Raw genomic sequence first — 25,928 nt, forward strand, 5'->3', positions numbered from 1 at the left:
GCTGTTTACTTTTCTGTAATGGATTTTGTACTCTGCATCTCCTGAATCATTTTGATGAGCTAAAGTTATTCGGTACATGTTGGACAAAACAAACTACAGAGTTAAATATTTTAGGAAATATGTCAACTATCGACATTACAATGCAGCATTTTTTTTTTTAAATATTTGCCAACTTTGAGTAGGAGTTGGTTTATCTTTTTCTTTTTGTTAAAAGCATTAAGTTTTGTTATGCATATATTTTATTGTGCTTTTGTAACTTTAGCATGGACATGTAAATGAATATAAAGCAAATATCCCCCCCAAAAAGTACAAAATAAAGTAAAATTAAGATAAAAATCTAAAAAGCAAAAATGAAAATCTAATAACAGTCAATCAGCCAAGGGTAGTATACTATTTAAGGACATTTTAAGCATGTATAATTTTAATACATATGTGTTAATTTTCTCATAAGGCGTAGTTAGCTGTATATTATTCATCAGAAAAGTGGTGGCTGGGGTGTTTCTTTTTTTTTCTTTTAACCTTCCTTAAGCTACAAATACTTTTTCTTGAGAAACTGCATGACCCTCCCTCCCTCCACCAAAAATAACAATTTTTCTTTTACATTTACGCCAAATGTAGGTATTGAAACCAATGCAATAGTTAAAAAGCACAGAAGTGAAGTTATCACCAAAAGAAAGAGCAAATTTCCTGAGCCAAATTCAAACCCCTCCTGAAATTTGCATGATTACACAAGAGTTATGTGCATTTCAGCAGTATTGGCCATACACATCACACAGACACACACACATTACAGCGCACGCAAAGCAAGATAAGCATAATGGGCACATAATGACCACTTTCCCAAATAAACTGTGCACAACAGCGGTAATATCAGTAACTCTGCACAGCAGACTTTTTTCTTTTTTTTTTTTTGAAAAATACCCTTTCAAAGTTAAAAACAGTCCTCGAGTTGAAAAAAGCCTTGTTTTTTTGTGATTGTCAAACTTCTAGTGAGTGCAAAAGGCTTATTTTTAGCAAAACTTTAAATGAAACATGTAGAATTAAGCAAATTTTGATGATGAAAAAATGGGAAAATCCAGTAATAATTTTAATAGTTTTTGGCTATGGTAATTGCAGAATTTTGTGATTTTTAAAGAAATCAAACCTGTAATATTTGAATGTAAAATACAATCATTTAAAGCTATGCTCCTTTCCTAAGCCAAATTAAATTTAAAAAAATAAATAAATAAAGTGCTCCCAGGTGCTTAAAATGTATTTGATAAGCTTCTGCCTTCTCCCCCCCTCAGATAAATACAAATGGTTGTGTAAAACTTTCTGAAATTGCCAAAATATGGTAAAAATATTCATAAAAGTTCTCTAAATATTCATTCCTTGAATAGGTTTTACCCCAATTGGAACAGACTTGCATCAGACAATAAAGATGGTGTCTTTGGATGCTTGGTGTGTAGTTGGAAGAATTTGCATTACCCACCAGTGTGCCATCCAACAATTACCACAGCATATTTAAATACAGCCGCTGTGGCAGCAAGGCATCGTGGGGTTTTATAAGCACTAATCAATTTTCCTCATTCATTTTCGTCCCCATGCAGATCTTAAAGTCATTGTGCTGATTGTTATGCGCAGTCTGCATACTGTTGCAGCACACATACATTCACTGCGGGCACAGTAACACGCTGAATTCCTTGGCTGAAAAAAACTCCCAAACACAGCCGTTCCCCACCTCTCCCCTCTCGTGTCTTTGTTCCCATCTTTACACTTCTCCCCTCTCCTTCTCCCCCTTCACTACCTCTTTATGCTGCTTCCTTTGGTGTTTTGCTCCTCGGAGCGCTGCACTCCCATAGACCTCACTGTGCCGCCGAGGTTCGATCCCAATTCCCCACATAGCTGTTGCCTGGGCCTCATTCAGCGACCCTGTTGACTGGCAATGTGAATGTCCAGGCCTCATGTTTCGCTCTGTACCCAAAACCTTTTCCCCCATCAATCATGGGAGAAGAAAAACATGTCAAAGCTAATACTTAGTGAGAAGATCTTCAAGATTACTTCAGTTTTATTTTGGAATAGCTCCTTCTACCACTGACATTTCTGATAATATACCAAAAATAACACACTGCCTTATAACTATCAGGCACACCCTTGTGTTTTGCATAAAGTCATAATTCAAATGTGTTCCCATTCACTTAAATTTCTTCTTGTTGTTGTGCTGAAGTCTAAAATACTTAGAAAGAAAATAAGGTGCATTTAAGGAAAAGAACTTCTCTTTTAAACAAACTGTTTTAAAGAAGCTGATCTTGCCCACTCTCAAGCAATATGGTGTTGACGACAGCAATTTTTTTTTTTTCTGTTGTTTTCTTTTAAAATGCATGTGTGTCCCATTTGTAAAATGTTGTCTCCCCTCTCGAAATTCTGAGTTTTTTTGCAAGTCTGTCAACACAGTTTCTGAGCTCTCCTTGAGTTCATTTTCCCTCAGCATCAGTTTGTGACTTGTGTGACAGACACACAGCAAACTGTTTTTCTTTTCTTTTAAATGCATGTATGTACCCTCGTATCATTCTGTGTCCCCTGTCTAAATTCAGAGTTTTTTGCGGGTCCGTTAACTGCTCTTTTAAACAGACTGTATTAGTGAAGCTGAGTTTACCACGCCCACTCTCATGCAGTCTGTTTTGGGCAATCATACTGAACCACTTAAAGTTTCTCCTTGAGTAGGTTAGACTAATAGAATTAAAAAAAACACTGTAGAGTATCCAGAAAATAAACCAAAAAATACATTGTTTAAACCCTAAATTTTCACAGTTTAAGTCATAAATATTAGACATTTATGAACTTTTACATTTTATGATACTGCTCAGTGTTTTCCACAGAATTAGACTGAATGTAGGTTTATTTTTGGGTTTTTTTGGTGTCCCTTGTATCATTCTGTGTCCCCTCTAAATTCTGAGGTATTTGCAGGTCAGTGAAAGCAGTGAAGACAGAGCTCTTTCTTTTTTTTATATTCGTGCAAAAGTCAAAGTTGTTCGATATAATGTGCAATTAATAAAAACGGTGTCACTTTTAAACACACTATTAGTGATGCTGTTACTCTCGAGCAATGTGGTTTGTCAATTATATTGAACCCCTTTTTTCTTGCAAAGGTGAGAAAGCTAGACTAATAGAATTCACAAAACTGCATCCATTTCCACAGCTACAGTCCGAAACATTAAACCTTTATTTGCTTTCACATGTTGTAATGCTGTTACAGCACATCTTAAACACATGCGTTCATGGCTTTCTGTTTTAAAAACATCAATTTCTGAATCACCATAATGGCCAGATTTGGAAGGTGATGGCGCTGACTGAGTAATGTACTTTGAGTTACAACGGGGAAAAGGGACATTAATCCTCGGCCTGTAGGGTCTCTGAGTACAGTGATGTGTCTGTCTAATATAAACATTGGGATTGGACCCGGGACTAATTCTGCCTTGTGATTTGGCCTCTGTTAAATGGGAGTTGCAGCTGCAGATGTTTCCATATTCCAGATGCTACAGTTGAGCTGTAATTGCCAGTACGGCCTCAGAATGAAATAGTGTCTGTATTTTTATTACTTTACAGTGCAGAAAGCTGCAGTAAGTTTTTTAGAAATATAGAGAAAATGGGAGGGAAGCTGTTTGATGAAAAGAAAATATTTCTATAAACCTACCAGCTTTAACTTAAAAAGAAATGTATTACAACAAGAGGCATAAATTCGTGGAAAAGCTGCTTTATTTTGTTGCCTTTCATCGGACTCAATAAATTCTTGTGCTTGTTTCAGTGTTACTAAAGAAAAACAACAGATCTGGCAGACCTGAGGGGTTTTAACCTGGATATGCAGCGTGTCCCGTGTGTGAATTTTTTTATGTTACTGTACTTCCAACACCTCTGTCTCAACACCTCTGTATTTTCTCCTTTATCGGCGGGGCAGGTGGGAGCTGGATTACCTCAAGCAAAACCGTAGCTGCTTTTGCCCAAGATAGAAAAAAAAGCTCTTGACATGGTGCAGGTGCAAATGCTGGAAAACAGGTTATTTTTTGTAGTGGTGCAGGTTTAGGCTGGGCGGTATGTGACTCAGGAGGGGATAAGGGGATTTCACAGACAGCTAAGCTCATTTGTTTGTTGCTGCAATGACGGATGCTTATGGCAACGTACAAACAGATTCACCCCATACACGGCAGCCTGTGATTCACCCACACACACGCAGATACAGAGTTTACCGGCAGCCGTGGTGTGTGAGCTCTTCATCGTCTCTATCGTGGATGAAACTTTCCTCCCAGGTTTTCACAGAGAGGCCCTTAAAAGGGCTCTTAGCAGAATGCAGGGCACTTCCGAGATTTCTCAGGCAACTAGAGCATAGTGAATAATTCAAAGCAAACTTACAACATGTTGCCATGTTGCCATATCTGCGGAGAGTTGCCTCACATGCGAGGCTTCACGGATGTGTATTTATATGTCAGGCTACACTGATGTATATTTATATGTTGGACTCGTGGTCTGTGTTTTTCAGGCTTGTTTTGAATTCTGGTCACTTGATGGCTTCTCTTGCAATACAAGTTGTAACCAAATACCTGTTAGATGTAGCTTAAAGAAAAGCACTTGAAACATAGAAGAAATAATAGAGAAGGAATCATAAACTTTATTTTTCTCTCACAGTATAAATACAGTTTATACAGGCTTCTGCATTTATAGTGACCCGATGTATATTTGTGTAAATTCAATATCTTTGCAAGCACTTCAGGTTATGACTAAGGGTGTTAGAGATGACGATAGTCATGACGTTTAAAAATGAAATATTGATATCCTGTTAATAATACACAGATGATGATATTGTGTAAATAATACAGTGACTCTTAAATAATTTCTGTTTCTTTCCCTCTCGGTTTGTCTCCCTCCTCCAACACCATCTGGTTTCTTTCTCATTACCCATAAAGGAGAATTCCTCTTTTTGTACAGTTTTTTTACAGTTATGGTTACAGACTCTCTTTCCAACAGGGGGTAGGGTATTGGGTATTGGTTCGCAGTATATTTAAGGTTTGGACCAAAATGAGCAAGTAAAATCAAAACATCTCCCGATAAACGATACCTGCATTTGATCCTTTTTGTACCCAGATATAAAAAGAAATGGCTGTATGTATGGTTTTGCTAGCAGCCAATCACCGCAAGTGTTCTTTGATTTAATGCAACGTGGGATTGGCCCACTACCACAGCAGCTGCAGCCCAAACTGTCTCTGGTGTGTCGGGTGAATTTGACAGAGTTGACAGTTCAGTGTACTGGGATGCCACCAAAACGTCCGGAAGTATTGCAATACTAGATGCCTTTGGCATTTATGCAACTGAATGCTTCTGTTCACTTGATAGTATTGAATTAAGTACTCTGTTGATATCAATATCACTTTAAGGGTACTGGTATTGTAATTTTTCAAACAATACCCAGCCCTACTCTTCACCCACCTGCACTCGTGTTTTGAGTGTAATTCATTAGTCAAACAAGAGACAAAATGCACTATAAACAAAGTCGAAGATGAATTTGACTGACAGCACTTTTAGAAAACAGATATTGCCATAAAATTGCTATTATGAACTCTTTCGGTCATGATGATTGTGTAATGAGAATCTAATCTAAGCATTACTTATTAAAAAAAATCAGAAAACACATTTCCCAAAAGATGACATTTCACTAAACACAACATTTTAAAAAGCACAACATTTCAGAAAACACATCATCTCAAAAACCACAACATTTCATAAAACAAGACATTTCACAAAAAACAACCACATTTCACAAAACACAATGAAGTTGTTGTGTTTTATGAAATTTTGTGCTCTGACCCCTCGAGGCCACTGAAATTTTTGGACATTTCTGAAATAAAAGATTAAGTGATTAATCAAAAAATAGGAACTAAAGTTGTATCTATACATTGTATTTTAAGCTCAATTGTCCTGCTGCTTTTATGCTATGAAAGTTTTTGATACACGGACATCAATTTACATTTTCTGTGCTTTTTGAAAAAATAAAATAAAGTGTTTGTTCGTCTAAATTCTCACACCTATTCTCTTCTGTCTTTCAGCCTGTCCGTCTGGATTTTTCAAGCCAACTCAAAAAGATGAACCCTGCATGCAGTGTCCCATCAACAGCCGTACCACCAGCGAAGGCGCCATAAACTGCGTTTGCCGCAACGGATACTACCGCACCGACTCAGATCCTCTCCAGATGCCGTGCACAAGTACGTATAGGTCCGAGGTTATTATATGTGAACATAAACTCGAGCTCCACACACACACAGAGTACACAGACATGAGTGCGTACCCACAACGTCTTTGATTTCAAATATGAGCTCTCTGACACATACACATTTCACACCCGCAAGCAGAAGAGCCCCGGGATCAAAGGACAGTGGTCGTCTGTGTAACTCCAAACAGAGAAACCCTGTCAGAGCTGTCCCTCACACGAACACGACGCTGACATGCCCATAGTGTGGCTGTCCACAGATCTGACCCCACACACAAGGCTCGGCCGCCCCTCCTCAACATCACACAGCACCGTACTCCAAGCCAGACCAGAGGTTACTGGGCCAGGGCGCGTAGCTTTGAGAAGGGGCAGGCACGGAGAATGAGCCCAGGCGAGACTCTCTCTTGTCATGCCAATGAAGCTGTTTGAATTTGAATTTGAATTTGAGGCTGACACCGAGGTTGAGAGAGAGAGAGAGAGAGACGGAAGGATACACCAAAGTGAAAGTGAGCGAGTGAGCGAGGGCGGGGGTGAAGCACAAGGGAAAGGAATGAAGAAGGAGAGGCAATTTAAGAGAGATGGAGAGGCGTGGTGTGTGTGTGTGAGAAAGACAGAGAATCGGTGCATAGAGTGTGGTCTAACTAAAACAAAACAGGGTTGAGTGAGAAAAAAAAAAGCTCCTTTCAACGTTTTTGGTAGTGTTTTTTCCTCACTCTGCCTCTCCGCCTGTTGAAAGGGAGAGAGGAGGGAAAAGATTTGATGGTCTCCAACAAAGGAGATTTGCATAAGCCTGGCTCTGGGAGTCGAGCAGCTGTTGTGAATGAGAAAGCAGCAGCGTCACGTCACCCGTATTAAGCGCAGCAGGGCCCGGCCTGATTAAAGCGAGGGAATGGGCCCATCAGAGCGGCCCGCCAGCTAATGGGGGGGATATTAGTCCTCCTCCCCAGGAAGGAGATGCCAAGGAGGAGTTATGTTTCCATGTATGAGAGACACCACGAAGGGCACTCCAACGGGCTTCCTTCCAGAGCCGGAGATCTGTTAATTGCTGCCAATTAAAAGGAGGTTAAATAAAAAGTGATCGATTCAGATTTAGGATGTTGTGGGCGGAGTGGAACTGTTTATCTCATTAGTACTCGAGGGTACGACTTCCATAATTAGGTGCACATGCCTGTAAAAGATAAACAGTCCTCATTGTTTGTTTGTTTGGCCTGTCACTCAACATGTAGCACCATGTGGAAAGTTTCCACCCTGTAATGCCTGGCTGCTAAGAATGTCTCAATAGGAGAAACAGTAGGTTCCTCTCGGCAGCAGTAACTCTATACGATGCTCCATGAGAAAATTGTCAAGAATAGATGTTAAGAAAACACTTGACAGAGTGGACACCAGCGTGGAAAATGAGAGAGTGTAAATGGGCCTCCCGAGGGAGGAGGCGCTGCCAGCTCGGAGCGCAGTCCGCTCAGACGTCTATAAGAAGCTATAGTATCGTAGTGAGCTGGTGGATTTTCTCCTGTGTTATTTAAGTTGGTAATTATGCCCTGTACGCCATCAAGAACAAAGCACAGCACCCATCATAAAGTTATAACAATGCTGTGGAATGTAGTTGATGAAAAAGTACAGCGTCCTTGAAGCTGTGGCTCATATCATGTCTCGGTCTTTTACTGTATTCTTTGCATGTAAGATATTTTTTCCCATTTTTTTAGCAAAAAAATCGAAGAAAAACCACAGAATATTGCCAAAAATGTCTAACCAACCAATTGTTAACTCTTACCACTTTGCAGTATAACAATATCAAAACTAAATCAGAAATCAGTTGAAATGAGATGTCAGTTTCGATCATGGCATTCAAAAGTAGGATTGGCGATCCCCCACCACCTGCCATATAGTGGCTCTTCTTTTTGCTCCCAATTGACAGGTGAAATATGTTTTTGCTAGAACACTTTGAATAGATTATTTATATTTGATAAGATGGCCTGTGTGTTGTACACTCCAAATAATGGAATTAATTTGAAAATGTAAATGACTGTCAGGGAGTAAAATTAATGATCTGCTTATCTTCATGACTCAAGACTCAGCAACCTAACAATGGCAAAGCCTTGAGTGCCGAAAAAAAAGTTCAAATCGAAGAGTGATCTGAATTGTGACATTTGAATTGAAAGTCATATTAAATTGTGGATTTGGGGAATCTTGATACCGCCACTCTACTTACCAGTGGCTCTGGTCAATTTTGTTCATTTAGTAGGATATATGTAAGCGGCTATAATCAAGATTTGTTTATAAACAAAGGACCACATGATAGTGACTAAAGCCCCTTTCCCACAGCACAAAAACCTACTAACATCTGGCTTTTGTATTTAATGGGAAAAGTTACAATCAGCATTTACTCCCATGACAAATGATTCTGCAATAGTTAAAGGTATATAACGGCTCCAGTACTGATCAGCTTCAGCTGGCAGTGATGGACATGAGTATGTTTCACCCCTTTTGCAGCACAATGCAGTGATGTGCTGCCACAAAATACCGTACATCTTTGTAAAAGCAGCATGAGAACATTGTTCTAAATTAGTCAAAACTGAGTTTGAAGGAGAGACTGAATAAGTAACAGATACAAATAAAAAATCAAATAACCACTGTAGCATTTACACTGGCCTACACTGGCTGTTTTGGTATGCTTACTAACCTGTTTTTGAGCCTGTCGAATATGGCACATCAGAAGAACAAGGAAGACAGAAAGGCACACTTGTCCACTGCAGAGCTGTGTACACGGTTCTGGTCTACTGGCAATGGAAAAAGAGTCCATTTCCTATTTAAAGCAGGTTTTCCTGCATTTAAACCTTGCACATTTGCACCAATGTTGGTAAAAGAGGTCTGCAGTGGTCACAACACTTTCACCAAAGGTCTCACATCCTAAAGTATCTGTGTGTTGTTTTAATTACTCAGGTATTAAATACAGAATGTCTCTTGTGTTTTCCAGCCGTCCCATCAGCTCCACAAGCTGTCATCTCCAGTGTGAATGAAACCTCTGTGATGCTGGAATGGATGCCTCCCCGGGATTCGGGGGGCCGCGAGGACGTTGTCTTCAACATTATCTGCAAGAGCTGCGGCGGAGGCCGGGGAGGCTGCACCCGCTGCGGGGACAATGTTCAGTTTTTACCCCGTCAGCTGGGCCTGACAGAGCCCCGGGTCTACATTAGTGACCTGCTGGCCCACACACAGTACACGTTTGAGGTGCAGGCTGTCAACGGGGTGTCAGATCAGAGCCCCTACTCCCCTCAGTACGCCTCAGTCAACATTACCACTAACCAGGCTGGTAAGTGGGCCCATCTGTCTCTCTCTACACTTTATATTCCCCATGTGGTTTCTCTTCTCTTCTCTTCTCTTCTCTTCTCTTCTCTTCTCTTCTCTTCTCTTCTCTTCTCTTCTCTTCTCTTCTCTTCTCTTCTCTTCTCTTCTCTTCTCTTCTCTTCTCTTCTCTTCTCTTCTCTTCTCTTCTCTTCTCTTCTCTTCTCTTCTCTTCTCTTCTCTTCACATTTCCATGTCTATTTCTGTGTTTCTCCTCTGTCGTGTATGCCCTGTACAGTACCTCTTCATCACACTTGTTCCCTGTACAAGCACATAATGCACAGTGCATAGACCTCCACTAAGTCAGCTTCTTTCCTCTCCTGTATGGTGATGTATGCAGATTAAGAGCTCTAAAACAGGAAAGAGAGTACCGCTGATGATGTGACAGACAGTATGTGATGGCCTGCTGGTCTTAACAGTGTGACCTCATCACCATGTTTTTCAGACTGGAAGCTGAGAGAGGGCTGGGTGCTGTCTCTCCACTTTATCTACTGTTCAGTGATTACAGCTCTATTTTCAGCCACCTACTTGATTGTAGTGTAACATTAAAAAAAGGAGCGAAAAACAGTGTGTAAGCATAGATGTAGTAAGTGATACACGCTGGGAATTATTTTTGTACTTTTAGTGTACATAAGGTGCCAGACTGCATTAAACATCAAATAGCATAGAAAAAGAGCCTGTTTATCAAAAGCAGTGCTAATAGAGCATCTCCGCACCCTTCAGCAGAGGTCCTAGCTTAGCCCTTAGTGTCCTAAAAACTGTCCTGAAATCCTTGAAACATCCTAACATGCTAGAAAAATCCTAAAATCTGAGAAATGTCCTAAAATCCTAGAAATGTCCCAAAGTCCTTGAAACATCCTAAAATCTGAGAAATGTCCTAAAATCCTAGAAACATTCTTAAGTCCTATAAGTGTCCTAAAATCCGAGAAATATCCTAAGAAACTGAGAAATGTACTAAAAGCCTAAAACAACCTAAAATCTAAGAATTGTCCTAAAAGCTTAGAAATATCCCAAAATCGTAGAAACATGTATTGGGCTGGCCTCCCTTCATTTTGCAAAAACAGCCCCCATGCACAGCAAGTTGAGTATCCCCAGTATAGGCATATACACACTCTGTTTGAGGTACCTAGTAAAGTAAAATAATACTTCAAAGGAACCAGTATCCCAGTTTGTTCTGAAGCTTAATGAAAAACAGGTTCCCTCGGTGTCTGGGGTAACTTTTTAATCAGCAGCATCTTCTAGAGATACACTTTAAAATCTCCCTCGATATCTCTTCTGCGACCATCAGAGCTTTGCATGTCTTCCGCTACGTGGTTGCAGTTGAAGTCGGCCGCATCTCTAATTATTTCACAGAGGCAGCAGCATTGATTTGCTCTTTAATTGTCTCTATGAAACGCATCATTTGGCGTGCCAAGCTTTTCTTCTCTAAGCACTGATGAGCGGAGGGGGGGTACAGGCCGGGCTTTATCTTTGCACTGGCTTTGCATCCCATTAGTGACATACGTAAGTGCCTGTCATCTCTCATCATGCATTCCCCCGCTCTGGAGCTTCTGCGACTGAGCTACCTAAAGCGCTGTGTTACTGTGCTTTTATGACAGCGGACATATTGGGTTTTGTTTAACTACACTCTCACTCGCTCATTACTTTGCTCTGGAATTCCCAGATGTCCACAAAGTGGAAGCAGTCAAATAGAAAGTATACAAGCTGGATGACCACATTTAAGAGGAGATTCCTACACGTAAATTGACCCATTGTAGCAAGCTGCAGTGTTTACAGAAATCTGTTTGTGTAAAAGCTCCATAAAGTACTCGGTTACAATGCTGGAAGTCCGAGTTGCACTAAAATGGAGGCCTTTATTCAAACGGCGACCTCTTTTTATTGTCTGTTTTGATTTGAGTCACTGGTGTGGTGGGTTAATGAGGGCCTGTGAGTGCAGTTAAGCGTTGTAATGAGGCCCCTGCCCCGCGCTTTCTCACTGGGCCACAACAAGTCTGCCACCCCAACCCTTGGCTTCTCTGCTTCCCCTGCCGTGGGTTCCTGGCGGAAATTGGGGGGCTCTGCGCCCTCTCCACTGAAGTGCCCGTCACTTTGGATTAGGCGGCGAGAGCTCCCGTCAGAGGGAGCTGTGAAAAGAACTCAACTCTTGCTCGCCCCCACTCCAGCGTCCCACCTTCCCCCCCATCACCCTGCAAAACCAGGCGCACCCCAGGGACACGGGATTGCAGTTTCGCGGTGCTATGCTACAGGGCTGAGGTCACAGGGACCAGGAGCCCATAATTGCATCTGGTTTGTGAGGCTTGGAGGTTACATAAACATCATGTCACCCTTAATTACCGCAGGCAGTTCTGTGCCTCGCTATTACACAGAGAATGAGTCGGATGAAGAAAAACAAAAAACAGAGTGTCTGAAATTTAGTATGTGTGTTAATCAGTCCCTCAGTACGCTCGCACTGGGCCAGAGGCTGACTGGTTTCCATGAAAGCAACGAATAAATGAGCAAATTGAAAGTAAGTGGCGTGAAAGTGTGTCCCATATCTCGTGCGGATGGCTGTCCTCAGCTATGACTTGTTGGTGTGAGGGGCGCAGGAGGAGGAGGGGTCGCTGGGAGATGTGAGCGAAACTTCTCACTCACCATACCCAATCAAGCACCCACCACACTCTATTACCCACAGGGCTTATCCTCCCACTCCGTAGGTGGTTGGCGACAGTTCCTCTGTGATAAAGGACGTGATTGCCCTGGAAAGTGCGGCGCTTGATTACACACTGTAATGCCACACAAAAGGAGATGGCGTGCTGAATGGCGCTTGAGCCCGTTTTATAAGCATATGACTAATTCCCCCAAACTTGTATTGTGTTGAATACGCAGAAGCCTTGAAATGCCCTCCAAGCCTTTTTAGAATAATGAGTCACAAGTAAGCCAGCTACTTTGGCTTTGAGCTGCCTATAAAATGTTTCTCTTTGTATGACATTTAATGAGCGGAGAGAGTTGCAAATCGGATGCTCTCTCTCTCAGGGGCTGAGGGTGGAAACTACATAGTGTGTATGTGCGTGTGTGTGTGTGTGTGTGTGTGTGTGTGTGTGTGTGTGTGTGTGTGTGTGTGTGTGTGTGTCTGTGTTACACTACTTTAACTGGGTCTGACAGGGGAGAGAGTGGTGACACAAGTCTAATGTCACAAACAGGAGGCGTATCATAACACTCCTAGAGCTGCAAGGATTAGTCGATTTAGGGATCAAATGAAAATTGAAAATGAAAACACAACTAATCTGATAACTGATCAATTGTGTCAGTCATTTCCAAGCAAAAAATGTCAAACATTTGCTTATTGTAGCTTCTTAAGTGTGAAAATGTACTGCTTTTCTTTGTTATTTATGATCATGAATGACGTATGATGTAGTTAATGTGTGATACTCTTTGGGTTTTGAAGTGATGGTTGGAAAAAAAGGAGCAATTTGAAGACAACACTTTGAGCTCTGCAAAACTGTAATGATTTGTTTCCCCAATTTTTGACCCTTTATGGACCAAAATCTGCAGATAAATTAATAGTAAAAATAATCATTAGTAGCGGTATTGAACTGGTGCATTACAAACATGTATCAAATGTTACTAAGTTGAGTAGCATTATGGATATAATTAAGGAATTATCTTATTTCCTTTTTTTCTACGTAACGATTATTTTTTGGCATTTCTGCTTTATTTTGATAGTAAGAGAGAGAGGAAAGGCAGGGCAGAGGGAGGGAACGACATACAGTTAAGGGCCCGGGTTACACTTGAACAACTCAGCCTTAATGGTGTACCACAGGAATAGGGTTGGGTATCACTTGTTTTTTTCCCCGATAACGATTCTTTAATAACTGCATTGATGTCTACATGGTGCCTGCACTCCTACTTTTACACTAATTTCGGGGGCTAACCCCCTTCAGTTTAATCAGCAGGTGGCAAGCAAGACACAGGAGCTTGGCTTAGGAGTTGTAGCATTTATGCACTGACAAATAGCTTGAACTGTACAAAATTGCACTGCAATGTTTAACTTCTTACCCCGTACACTGGTCGCTGCTGACCGACTGTCAAGGGTCACGTCACACACACATCCGTGGATGCTTAAAAAGTCTAAAAAAGCATTCAATTAATCAATCTAAAGATAAGGCCTTTACTGGTCTTAAAACTTTACTCCATTTTTTTTTAAGTCTTAAAAGTGCTGAGACATAAGCGATTTGATGAATCATTATTACATCTCAAAATAATTCGGAATTTAAGATTAAATAAAAAATCATAAAATACCACTTGCACTGCTGTCACTTAAAGGTCATGTTTTGTATTAACAAACACACACACACACTTTTGGTCATAGTAAAATCAGTCTTAGACTTCATCTCTCTCTCAAAATCCCTAATATCACTAGTTGCTATGTACCCAATCTGGCAAAAATGAGACACTGAAATCTGTATTGTTATTCACTGTGGTAACTATAGGACCATCTGGGTACCCAACTCTAACACAGGAATGGTCCTGTTTCCAGTATTTAACAGCCTTGTCAGCCCTTGAAATTTAATTAAAAAGTTCAACTTTCAGTGGAAATAAATGCAGTGATCTCACCCTGCAGCCTTAACTTGTTATAAGGTCAAGAGTTTGGATTTAAACAGATTAAAGGAATGTATTTTTAATGTACTTATGTTTTGTACTTTAAATCTTTCCCCTAGGCTCTAATTTTTTTTTGTTTTGAATCATCATTTCAGTCCATTGTTTCAGTGAATCTGTTAATTTATTAGTCGGGTTATGTAAACAGAAGAATCCGGGCTTTTTTAAGTTGTGCAGTTTTGTTAAAAACTATGAAAGGGGTCGCCCTTAATGTGGCAATGTGTTGCGTTTGTTTGCTGAATGTTTTTTTTGTGTGTTGCCGCAGAGCATGAGCTCTATCAGAGAGAGAGAACTTGTGCATCATTATTCACTACATTACATTGCAGCTCAGAAAGCTACTGTAAGGTGGCCGACTGGTTAGTGAGACTACCGCCTGTTCACTGAAACAGGCAGAGAATCCCTCTCTGTGTTTGAAGAGGACACTGAAGTACCTGCATTTGCCCTTTGAAACCACTTTAACATCTCAGTCCAATTCCTACTTTGTCCCCGTCCTTTCTCACGTCCTCGTCGGCCCCTTACCTCATTATTATTGTATGAAGTGAAAATTGTTGCTGGAACCACATTCCCACCGTGAAGGTTAATCAAACGTCTCTGACAGCTGAGTGGCAGTATGTGATTTTGTCCTAATAGACTTCACAGTTCTACATCCTGCCATTTTGTCTTCACACAGTCAGAGACACACGGCTGCGTAGACAGGCTCCAAATGCACACAACAATACACACTGTAGGCGTTTTTATGTACGCACATATTGCACACACAGCAGCGAGTGTTACAGTTCAGGATTGGGTCACAGTTACATTTCAGAAACCCATTACTGAGGCCTCATCCACACTGATATGTCTTTGTTTCATAACATATACATAACTTTTGTTACGTTTATGCGCACATTTATGTGTCCACACTGAAACCCCTACAATGGATGGAAGCCCCTGAGAACCCAAATCACCAAAAACGTTCTTAATATGTAATTTAATATATTTGATTTATTTAAGTACATGCATAATAAAAGGATCAAAAACTATCAGACAATTTGAAAAATTGTCGTTTCAGTTTAGTTTTTGAAGCTGTGTTGATTTAGGCGTGGTTATCCCTGATCAGTATCAGGTAATATGGATGAAGCCATTCAAAAATTAAAAGTCAGGTGTGAGTTGATATTAATTTAACATGCCAAACTGAAATCCCTCAATTCTGCTTTCAAAAGGGTGCGTTTGGAAACACTCACTCTGAGCGTCAGAGCGCACTCTCATTGGATTTACGGACGCAGCCAGTCAGAACAGATAGGGCTGTACGAGAGACAGTTGACAAACGCGGGATCCAATGAGGTGTCAATCAAAACGCGATCTGCCACGCCCACACAGTCTGGAGAAATGCTATTATCCCCAGAATGAGCTGTTTTGAGCTCAGTTTTCTAATAGTTGGGAACATTTATTTTTACTCATATTTCTGTAGATACTTAATAAGACACTCAACTTTGATACTTTGAATATGTGCGTTCATTCAATCCACGTTTCCAGAAGCTGAAAAGAGCGGAAACGGAAACACTGAAAACAATGATGCAGACACCCATGCTCACTTCCTGATTGGTTCTTATCAGTCACGTCTCATGACTGAAGTCAGAATTTATAACTAGGTCCACACACCTTTTATGATTTCATTCGTCTTGTCACGTAACTCTTCTCTCATTGCCATGGCGATGGAGATGGATAATGCGCCCCGTACCGCTCTAACTTGTCACCATATTTGCTTTGCGGAGACTTCACGTCTGTTTTACGCCACCTCAGTAACACTTGTAGCTCCTTGTCAGTGTTCAAGAAAAAAATCTCTGGTACTTTTATTCATCTCTGTAGTATTTTCTGTAACTAAGCAACCAACCACAGTGGAAACAATCTGCTTTGTGTTCACACAGTTTACATCAATGGTCCTGTGATGTGCGTTTTTAGGTGTGCTAGTGTTAATTGTGAAACTTTGCTAAAACACAAGTGTGTACAGAGATTGTTTTTAATTTAAAACACTGTTTTAAATTGACAATGTGGATGTGGCCTGAGTTTGAACTTAAGGCCATCCTTTTTCCTACAAGCACCAGCTACTAAATTTAGGAAGCACCACTGAAACATGAGAAAGGTTTTAGCATATAAAATCTTTATTAATGTGTAATTTAATTGCTAGAAAACATCTATAACACTGTTTACTCAGAAGTGATGAATACACAGTAAGGTGTTTGTTTTATGTTTGCATACATATTTACTTTCTCCTTGTCCTCCTGTGTGGGACATTAGGCTTCAGTGAGCTCTTTCCATTGCATTCAGTCCTTGGCAGCGTGTTATGCCTTTCCCCATGACAGGTTCATCTTTTCCAGCTCCTGTCACAGTTCTGCACCAGGTGGTTTTGGCCTCCCAGCTTTCTTTCGCCTGTTGGTGTCCATCTTAACTCTCGTGATCCGAAACTGTTCCGTTCTCAGCACATGACGTAGCCTTCTCAAAAGCCTGCGTGTGATTTCCTTGGTGACGTTTCGGCTACCTGTTTCTTGCACAGTTGATGGTTTGAGATTTTGCTTGGCCAGAAGATCATTTTCTTCTGAGGCAGGGGAACCTCGGAGGATATTGGTTTTTCAGGGCCAATACCGAATCTGATTATTAGTAGTTAATGAGACTGATAACTGATATGTGGAATTGATATTTGGAAGATTTTTATTTTTAATTACAATAAAATTAAAATCTTTCCCAGTTCCCAGCAACTTTTTCTTTTACAGAGTTAAGTGAAAATAATAGCTCACTAAGGTTTTACAAAGTAAAAGTTCCTCCCATGCTCCAACTACTATGTTTGCATACATTGAGAAATATGTGTTTCAAGTAGTTTTAATTTCTAATCATACATTACCAAATAAAAGTTCGTTTTGTCAGTTGGATCAGTTTGGTACGTAACAGTTACGGTTGAGGAGTGTAAATATTAATACTAAAAACTCACCTCCAGGTACGAACTAGTTTGTGTGGTGAAACCTGTTTGAATTGAGCCATTTGTAAAACACGTGCAGCATGCAACAGGTTTGTTTTACTTGTTTACAAAGTGAATGTGCAGAAGACAAACGCAGTGATGCTACTGGTCCTGTGTCCTTAATGTTAATGCCCATTTGATATGGTTTCCGTGTGTTCACATAAGGTATTATTATTTAATGTTCATGCAAACAAAAAGGCTTTGTGAAATTATTTCAGCATGTACATCCGTACTTGGACATTTTTGACACTTTAAGCCCATTTTAACAATACCATGATGATACTGATAACCATGGTAATTTCCGCCACTATAACTGTGATATAAAATATTCATATTGTTTCATCTCTGAAGCTAAATTTTAACTCATAAACCATCTCCTGGTCAGCACATCCACACCTACGTTCACATATGGTGTGGTCCTGTTAAGGAAAGCTTAATAGGAAAGGCTTTAACTCGTAACTTCGCTTATGTATTTGCCACTAAATTGCACTAAAGGCAGCTGCAGTGTGTGACTGGACCTGTGTTCATGTTTGCATTGTTAGAAAATGTAGTCAACACTATAGTGTGTCATTCATGTGTATATGGCAGTCTCTCTAAGTCTATTTTAGTTATATTATGATTACAAAATAACTTATGTAGACTGAATGTATCCAGATGAGACTGTTGCTTTAAATGATGAAGATACAACATATAATAACCAAGCTTACTGCAGAGCTGCTGTATCAGCAATTTCAGTGCACAGAACAGAGATAATCTGAATGCAAACTATCAGTATTCTGTGAGAGGATTCAGCATTTCACAACGGATGAATTAGATCTCAATATACGCCGTGCGTGTGCCATATTGCATTCTATAGTGGTCGGGTATATTAGATTCCAGAGGACATATTTGTTTAGGCATTTCATTAACTCAAGGTGAGCCGTGGCGTCTGCTGCTAATGCCGTCGAGAAGCAGAGGAGCTGAATTGGTTTCTTATCAGGTGAACTGGCTGATTGTGGAAGTGAACCACATTACTCAGAGGGTGTGCCGTGTAATCGGGTGCAGCCTTTTTCGTATGGTCTGGAGAAGATTTATGACTTAATTATTGTCCAAATTGCCCCCGTCCACTGTAACCAGGCTACCGGGGACTTTGCTGCTCCACTGGGCCGTGGTGTGAAAAGCCATGGTGCGGAGCCAGGTGGGACTGCCAGAATGTGTCAATACACCAGGCAGCCAAATGTGGCCACGACACTGTTGACTTTAGGGCAGTGTCACCAGTTTAAAAAAAAAATCTGATTCTGTGTGGCTGAGCAGCAAATTCATGGCAATGAATGGTTAATCATTTGCCTTTATCTCATACAGGGTCATTTCAATCAGTGTGACCTTCCATGTACCAGAACTGGAATAGAGCTAGTTCATGCACAAAAGCAGTCATTATGCGCTGTATCAGAAACTGCCAGCGAATCCCATGTCTTAGTTTTAACCATAAGAGCAGAAAAAACACAGTCCGCATACTAGATTATGCTACCATAAAATGTCTCTTCTTCTCTTGTTTTATCTCTTGTCCAGCACCTAGTTTATTGTCATCTGGATATGCGTGCTTTTATGAACTTTTAGTTTTACCACTACCCCACATTTTTTAGTGCCCCTCTGCCCCTGGGAACAGAGTTACAAGGGGATGAAAGTGGTTGAAAACTTCCCCTACAAAATGAAACATCCCTTCAAGACCATCGTCAGATCCATCAGATTGGGGATGTTTCCCTAATTTCCCTTTGTTTAAATGTAGAACAGTCAACTAGCATAAAAGTAAAACAAACACTGAAGCACACTCACAGTCAAAATTGAGCACAATTTAATCTGTGAGATGAAACATATTTGAAACATGAAACATATTTTAAGAGCCATTTAAAATTGTTAATTGCATTTTTCAGTGATCAAATTGTAGTTTAAATACCGCTGAAATATGTGGCACTTTGCGTCGTGCATTATGAACATCAAAGCGTGGCAACGTTTAATGTACCACTTTAATAAGCTTACGTAAACAGGCAACACTTCGGCTTCACAGTATTGATTGATCAAACAAGTCATCAAATAAAAAAACGCTGTTTCATTACCAGGCCATGAGAGGTGCTCTGTGGGCTAACGTTAGCAACCTGTGCTCCTACTCTGCCAGTCTGCACTGATATTAGAGGAGTTTAGCACCTTCATTCCTAGACTTAATTTAAATTTAAGCATCTTATCTCATCAAATATTGAAATATGTCAAATGCACTGTAATGCACAAATCAGCTTCCATTGGCACACTAGCATTTTTTTGGTATGCTTGTTATTCAGAAAAGGACCAAAATACATTGAAACAACATTAACTTGTGGTAATTGTCATTTTTTAATCTTTTAAAACAAGAAGATACATTTGTGAGTTTGTTTTGTTGCTTGTGAAGCCATCTTGCTGATGATTTGTTATAATACTCTGTTTGAAGTGTGCCTCTGCAAAAACTCAGTTTGGAGAGCCATGTAGCCCTAACGTTTCGCCATGTCCCAAAAAGATTTGGGACACCCTACCTCTAGACTTGAATGTGAGAAACAGGTTTAGGGCAAAGGGTGTATTAAGATTGAGCCCAAGAAGTTTTTTTAAAACAAGTCAATTCTCTTATTATGTAAATTAATTTTTGTGCAATATATGATATTTAAACATCTATTTAAACTATAATGAGAAAAAATATATGGACATTTTTACAATAAAGCAACTTTAACAGCAAATTCAGGCAGCTGTATTATCAGCTAAATTCTGCTCCGAATACCTGACAGCGACAGTGAGATGCACGCTGAAAAATAAAGAGGCTGAGAGACGAAGAGTCAGACAGGGACCACCAGTATACATGGCGTGCTGCGTGACAGTGACAGAAGGTGTTAAGAAGGGCACATATGGTGGGCGCCAGTGTAGGTCAGCCAGGCAGACAGACAGGAGGCCTCAGCGTGCACCTGGAACTCAGCACTGACAACGCCTTAAGACAAGGTGGCTCTGGTAGTCCGCCAGCCAGTCGCACGTATGCCGAATTCATGCTACCGTTGATACGGAGCAACCTGTTTACAAAGATAGGCCCACGGCAGAGAGAGCGAGATGAGAGCTGCGATAAAGTGTGTGTGGTGTGCACGGCTGACAGCGAGGTTCATCAGATGACTTTAAATAACCTATGCATGCGATATGGAATTAATTATGACTCCCCAGAAGAGAATTAGCACATGGATTGTCAAAATTAGTTAACTAATTGATCTCGTTCATAAATCATTCAGTCGCCATGTGGGTACATTATACTGATCTCCTCCTCCAGGATGTGATCTGCAGGTTTAAGCTTGTGCAGGGAAGTGAGGAATAGAGTATGCACATCGCCTGCATATAAATCTAGGTTAAAAGGCCACCATCTTTTGGCCCAGTGGGCTGTAAAAAGGAGCATAATGTGGATATACAATTAATTATTGTTGAGTGCATTAGCTGAAATGCCTGAATAATTGACCACACTTTAATGCAGTCATTTATTTACTCTTTACATACAAGAGAGAGATGATGGCAATAATTAAAAAAAGATAATAAATAAAGGTGATGAAGCAAAAAGGGGTCGTGACCCAATCAGCACTTTGTTTTTGTACTTTTATTGATTTTATGGAGTTAACTTCGCCAATTAAGAAAATGGCTCAGTGATAAACACAATGGCGCTCCCCTCTCTGTCTCTTTCAGCCTTTCTCCCCTCTCTCTCTTCAATAAACACTCTCAAGCTCCTGCGGTGACATACACATTAAGCATTTCTTTTTAACGCAGATGCAAAACTGAATTTTCATTGTGGAGCTGCCCCCCCAACAGCTCCTGCTCAGATGTCACTAATACCTCTCATTTTTTAATGTATCTTCGATTCGCTCGCATAGATCACACCGATCATGCCATCTGCGTCCACCAACATCATCCTCTCGAAGGTTTTGCGTGTAATTGGGGTCAGGAACTTTATAAGCGGAGATGATCTTTTATAATCCTTGCTATTGTGTGCCACTCATTGCAGCGTCCTCGCAGTGTGTGTAGATAAGCACGACTTCAACATTAAGCCAAAAGTCATCGCTGTGCATTGAGATTGAACCGGAGCAGATGTGCGACATGCAACTTCCATGTCTTGTTTAGGTTGGAGAAATGTTCCTCTGGAGCAGCTTAGCAGCAACAGCAGGTAGCAGTGGGACTGACTGCCTTCTTGTTTTTTAAGCATGAATCAGGACATTGCACAATATAATAATATTAAAAATTGGGTTTGTAATGAGCAAAGGTGGGATCAAGTCATTGTTTTGGAAATCATAAAAAGTGGTGGATGAAGTACCTGAAAAACACACTAGAGTAGAAGTAAAGACATCTTACCAGAACATTACTTTGGTAGAAAGTTGCCTTTTAGGATATTACTTGTCTATTATTCTCTGTTCTGTAATATTTTCTGTTCTTAGGTATCCAGAGTAATTTTATGATATTAAATGTACTTAAGTATTGAAAGTAAAAGTACAAGTAAATGCTGTTAATAAAAAAGCAAGTGGTCAGAAATTTTAGGTAATGAAATTTGGGTCTTCTAACACATACCACCTTAAAAATGGAGCATACAAAAACAAGGTCTTTCTCTCAACTTATAGGATTTAAAGAACAGAATTAATTTTCCCTCCCTCTCACTCCGTCATTTGTCCCTCCATCCTCTCCATCCTTCCTCCCCTATTTTGTAGTAAGTAGCTAAAATGCATAGGAGAAGTGTAGTGGAGTAATATATAATAGGGGAATAATAGTGGAGAAATATAACAAAACTCAAAGTAAAGATACTACCAAAAAATATCTAAGTACTGTAACAAAGTATTATTACTTTGTTACATTACTCCACTGGTCGCAAGTAAGTCTGAAGTCTTTATATGCAAGTCCCAAGTCCTAAAGTTTGAGTATCAAGTCCTAACAAGTCATAATGCACTCTTTAATTAAAGTCATGCTGGTGTTAAATTTAAAAAAACGATGTAGATTTTGCAGATTTGCATGTGTTTTTTAAAATAAGTTTGTTCAAATGTTACTAATCTGTTAAGATAATGTTAGCGAAACATTAGCTCACTGCTCGATGTTAATATTTGCTCCACTTTTTTGCTCTTTGTGAAGCTTCAAATGTTGAAGTTGGAATTTGTGTGTCATTGTGACATTCTGCATACTGTGCTTCACAGTGCTTTTTTGTATTTGAACTATATTTTTGGGCCTGGGAGAAGGTTTCAAGTATTTTCAAGTCAAAAACCATGAGTTCATAAGTTATGAGTCATTGGTGTTAAAGTCCAAGTCAAGTTGTAAGACTTTTTTGATTGTCTCAAGTCGAGTTGACAGTCATCAAATTTGTGACTCGAGTCCACCCCTCTGGTAATGAGTTTTCCGTTTTGGAGCAACCAACTGTTCATATTCGATGATTTTAGATGTACTTTCATAGACTTACTGAATCCAGGACACATCATGTTACCGTATTTTGTTGCAATGGCTGTTTTAGTGTTAACATGTAGTGAATCATGTCGATCCACATAACATCTTTTTGAAACTCTGCTTAAGTCAGCGTTCTACTGTTTTTCTCCACCGACAAAACTATTAACTCGATAAAACAAAATTATGTTTTGTACCACCAACCCAATCAGAGAAGAGGAAAGCTTGAAGCCCACACTCGCCTCTCCAGCATTGTAAAATATTGACATGCATTCTGTGGTTTGTGGAGTTTTCCTCCTCCAGGATGCCAGTTTGGAAGCTGTTTAAATGCAGAAAAGCAGCTTGCTGATTAAACAGAGTCCAGTTTCCCCCAGAGCTGTGTGAATCAAACTCCTCATTCCTCATCCCTGTGGCAGACAGCTCAAACACTGTCTGTTCAGCCCAAATCTGCCCTCTGAGGGACTGAAGAGCCGCAGCAGATCTGTTGTCTTTGTAAAACACAGACTTTTTAAATTGTATTATTAAAATCCATCTAAAATGTTTATAGCACCAGGAATAGCTCTTTTGAGGTTATTTAGAAAGAACATTTTAATAATTGAATATGGCTTTTTGAGAATGTGAAAAGTTTGTTGCGGTGTTAATTTTGGCAGCTATTTCAGATTTAGTTTTGGTCTGTAGAGGAAATTATTTTTTTTAGTTTTACTCACATTTTATCCTTCATAGTTTTATTATTTAAGTCAACGACAGCTCAAAACATATAAGTCCACTTTAAGTCAACAAAAAGTCATTACATTTTAGTCAGTTTTAAGTAATTAAGCTACTTTAAGTAAAAATGTTTTCTTTTTCACTCTAAATGAATCCAGTTAGACTAATACGGGTCTCAAAATTTGAATCAAGGTGACAAGTTATATCTAGTGTTGTAAATTTCAGTCTTCATCAGGGATCTAATGTTGAAGTACTCTGGTGTAACTTTTTTCATGATGTTTCCACAGTCCACTAACTTTTATCCAGATGGATAAAAGCATCCGACGCTGTGGATGTTGCTGTTAGATGCATTGACTGCTTTAAGGGCCCTGAAACACCGAGCCGATGGTCGCTGTCGGGAAATATCTGGCCCTGGCTTAGCCTCTGTTGTCCTTATTTTGGTGGCATGTCCTCCGTTGGCCCTTGTCGGCCATTATTGCCTGTTTTTCGGATCATTCAGCCTGTTGAATCGGTATCTGATCCGGCAGAGCCTGTCAGTGAGTGAAATTACTCTAATTGGCAGTTCAGCTGAGGGCACGAGAGGAGAAACAAAAGTGAGGAAAACAAACGAGTTAGTCATGAGGGTGTGAGATCCAAGAAAACTTGTTATATTAGGTAAAATATTTTTTAGCCATTGAGCTCCTAAGCAAAAACAGTTCGTACTTGTTTTTAGGGATGGACCAAATATTCGGCTGCTCACCGACCAAAGCTCTGATTATTCGCTGTTGATTAATGGCGACACTCTGGAGCCAAGAACATGGTAAAAGGGAAAATCCTAATTGTTTTGTTATTGTTCGCTAGCGCACTGTAAATATAATTTGTTCCTTCAACAAATGGTGTTGTTAATGTGCTGACCAGCTAAGCTAGCATCTTGAATCAGCCCCTATTAGTCTACTGTTGTTTTTGGTTTGTTTTGTTTTTTATAAAAAGGACTACCGCCACCTGCTGGTATGGAGAGTTCCTCCCTCTCACACAGGTGCAGAATGTACATGCTAGTTTGCTGTTGGCTGTAGTCTTTGCGATGTGTTCGAGTGCAACTTTTTTTGGCGATGAGTGGGTTGCAATAGTTAGCCTTCGTTCTTTGATGTCAGTTTGGTGCGTCTGGGCCTTAAGACCATCCACAAAATTTCAGGATGGTTACATGAACATCATGTGAACCGCACAAGAGCAATATGTGTTTGTATGGAATTCCCTCTGTAATTAACCGTTGCAGTAAAGAATTGCAAGTACTATTCAATTATTCAAAGATCATGTAAAGTGGCTTCAGTCCTGAGGATTACGTTCAGCACCATCAGAATCCCCAAGGAGCTGCACATTTTTTTGATTGTGTGACTGTTGCTGCAAAAGAACTCTCTCTCTGCAGCGTTATCCAAACACACTTATCTTGGTTGTATCTTCTCCGTCTGCAGATTTGCCGAGTTGGCTTAGATTTAAACCCTAACCTCTGCAAGCATCTGAAAACTCTTCAAGCCCCCGAAGTGCCTATTTTGGAATTAGCTTATGGTGTGTATATGAGTGTATTATAGTCCCCAATCTTTTCCAGTGCAGATGGTTTAAAGCTTGATGAACTGAAATCTCACTTTTGTAGCTTTACTGCACTGGAAAATCTTTATAGATGTAAAACCCACAATCCTTTGCAGCTGGGGAAACGGGGCAGGCTGCCAGCACGCTAAAAGTACATGCAAATATGGGCCTCTCCCCTTTAAGACGGCTCGATGTGCCGCTCATAAATGGACGGCAGTCGAGGGAGCGGAGCAGTGGCAGCCTGTTTGGGAGGCTGCCTGGTAGAGGACCAGCTGGTTTGAGCCCTCTGGGAGAGACTGCGCTGTGGGGAAAGCGATTTTTACAATGAAAAGGAAAAGGGATTTACGAGCCCTGACCTGTTCTCGCTACCTCCCCCATCTTCTCCAAATCATAGCATTGCTCCATGCTCCAGAACGTCTAATCATATCAGAACCACATGGTTGTAGACACATTAGGATGTTAGAAAGATGCAGATAAAAGGCCCTAAAACATATACTTTCTCAGAAGCATATGATTCATGTGCCAGGAAATGTTGGAGGTTATTTCTTTTTTTTCTGTGCTGCGTTGTTTGTAAAGGCTGAAACAGAGCAAAGCGTATCAGATCATGAAGCCGCGTTGTCTCCTGCTGTCAATATAATAAGTCAGCTGCAGGAAATAAAACACATTATTGTAACTGCTGTCATTTTCCCAACACTGCACCCCCAAACACTGCTCGATGTAACATTTACTGCAGCCCCGAGCACCTTAAGACACCGCCACTCCTGGAAGTCTGACCAATTAGAGTGTTTTGGACTTGTACACCCATGACTGAGCTCCGTCTACTGCCATCCATCCTCTGTGGTCACTCTTCACCAACCTTATTATTATTATTACTATTAATATTAATAATGATAATAATTACTCAGTAGTGATAACTTTGCAAAGTGCTTTGAAATGCAAAGCAAAGCAGAAATGGGATACATAGACGGTGATACAACAGTCCTATTAAACACAAGCGAGAAGAAACTAGGGTAGAGT

General features: G+C 40.2%; 1 protein-coding gene across 8 annotated transcripts in view; it reads left to right on the plus strand.

Moving 5' to 3' along the window:
• Window positions 1-25,928, plus strand: part of ephb2b (eph receptor B2b) — a 190,338-nt gene that overhangs the window by 123,803 nt on the left and 40,607 nt on the right. For all 8 annotated transcript variants that reach the window (XM_042509373.2, XM_042509381.2, XM_088069277.1 and 5 more), the window contains exons 4-5: window positions 6,075-6,230; window positions 9,207-9,542. In XM_042509373.2, coding sequence (XP_042365307.1) covers window positions 6,075-6,230; window positions 9,207-9,542 — 492 coding nt within the window. The remainder of the gene's footprint in view (window positions 1-6,074; window positions 6,231-9,206; window positions 9,543-25,928) is intronic.

This window comes from Plectropomus leopardus, chromosome 2 (genome assembly GCF_026936395.1).
Source record: "Plectropomus leopardus strain MGB_pleo_1.0 chromosome 2, ASM2693639v1, whole genome shotgun sequence".
Lineage (NCBI taxonomy): Eukaryota > Metazoa > Chordata > Actinopteri > Perciformes > Serranidae > Plectropomus > Plectropomus leopardus.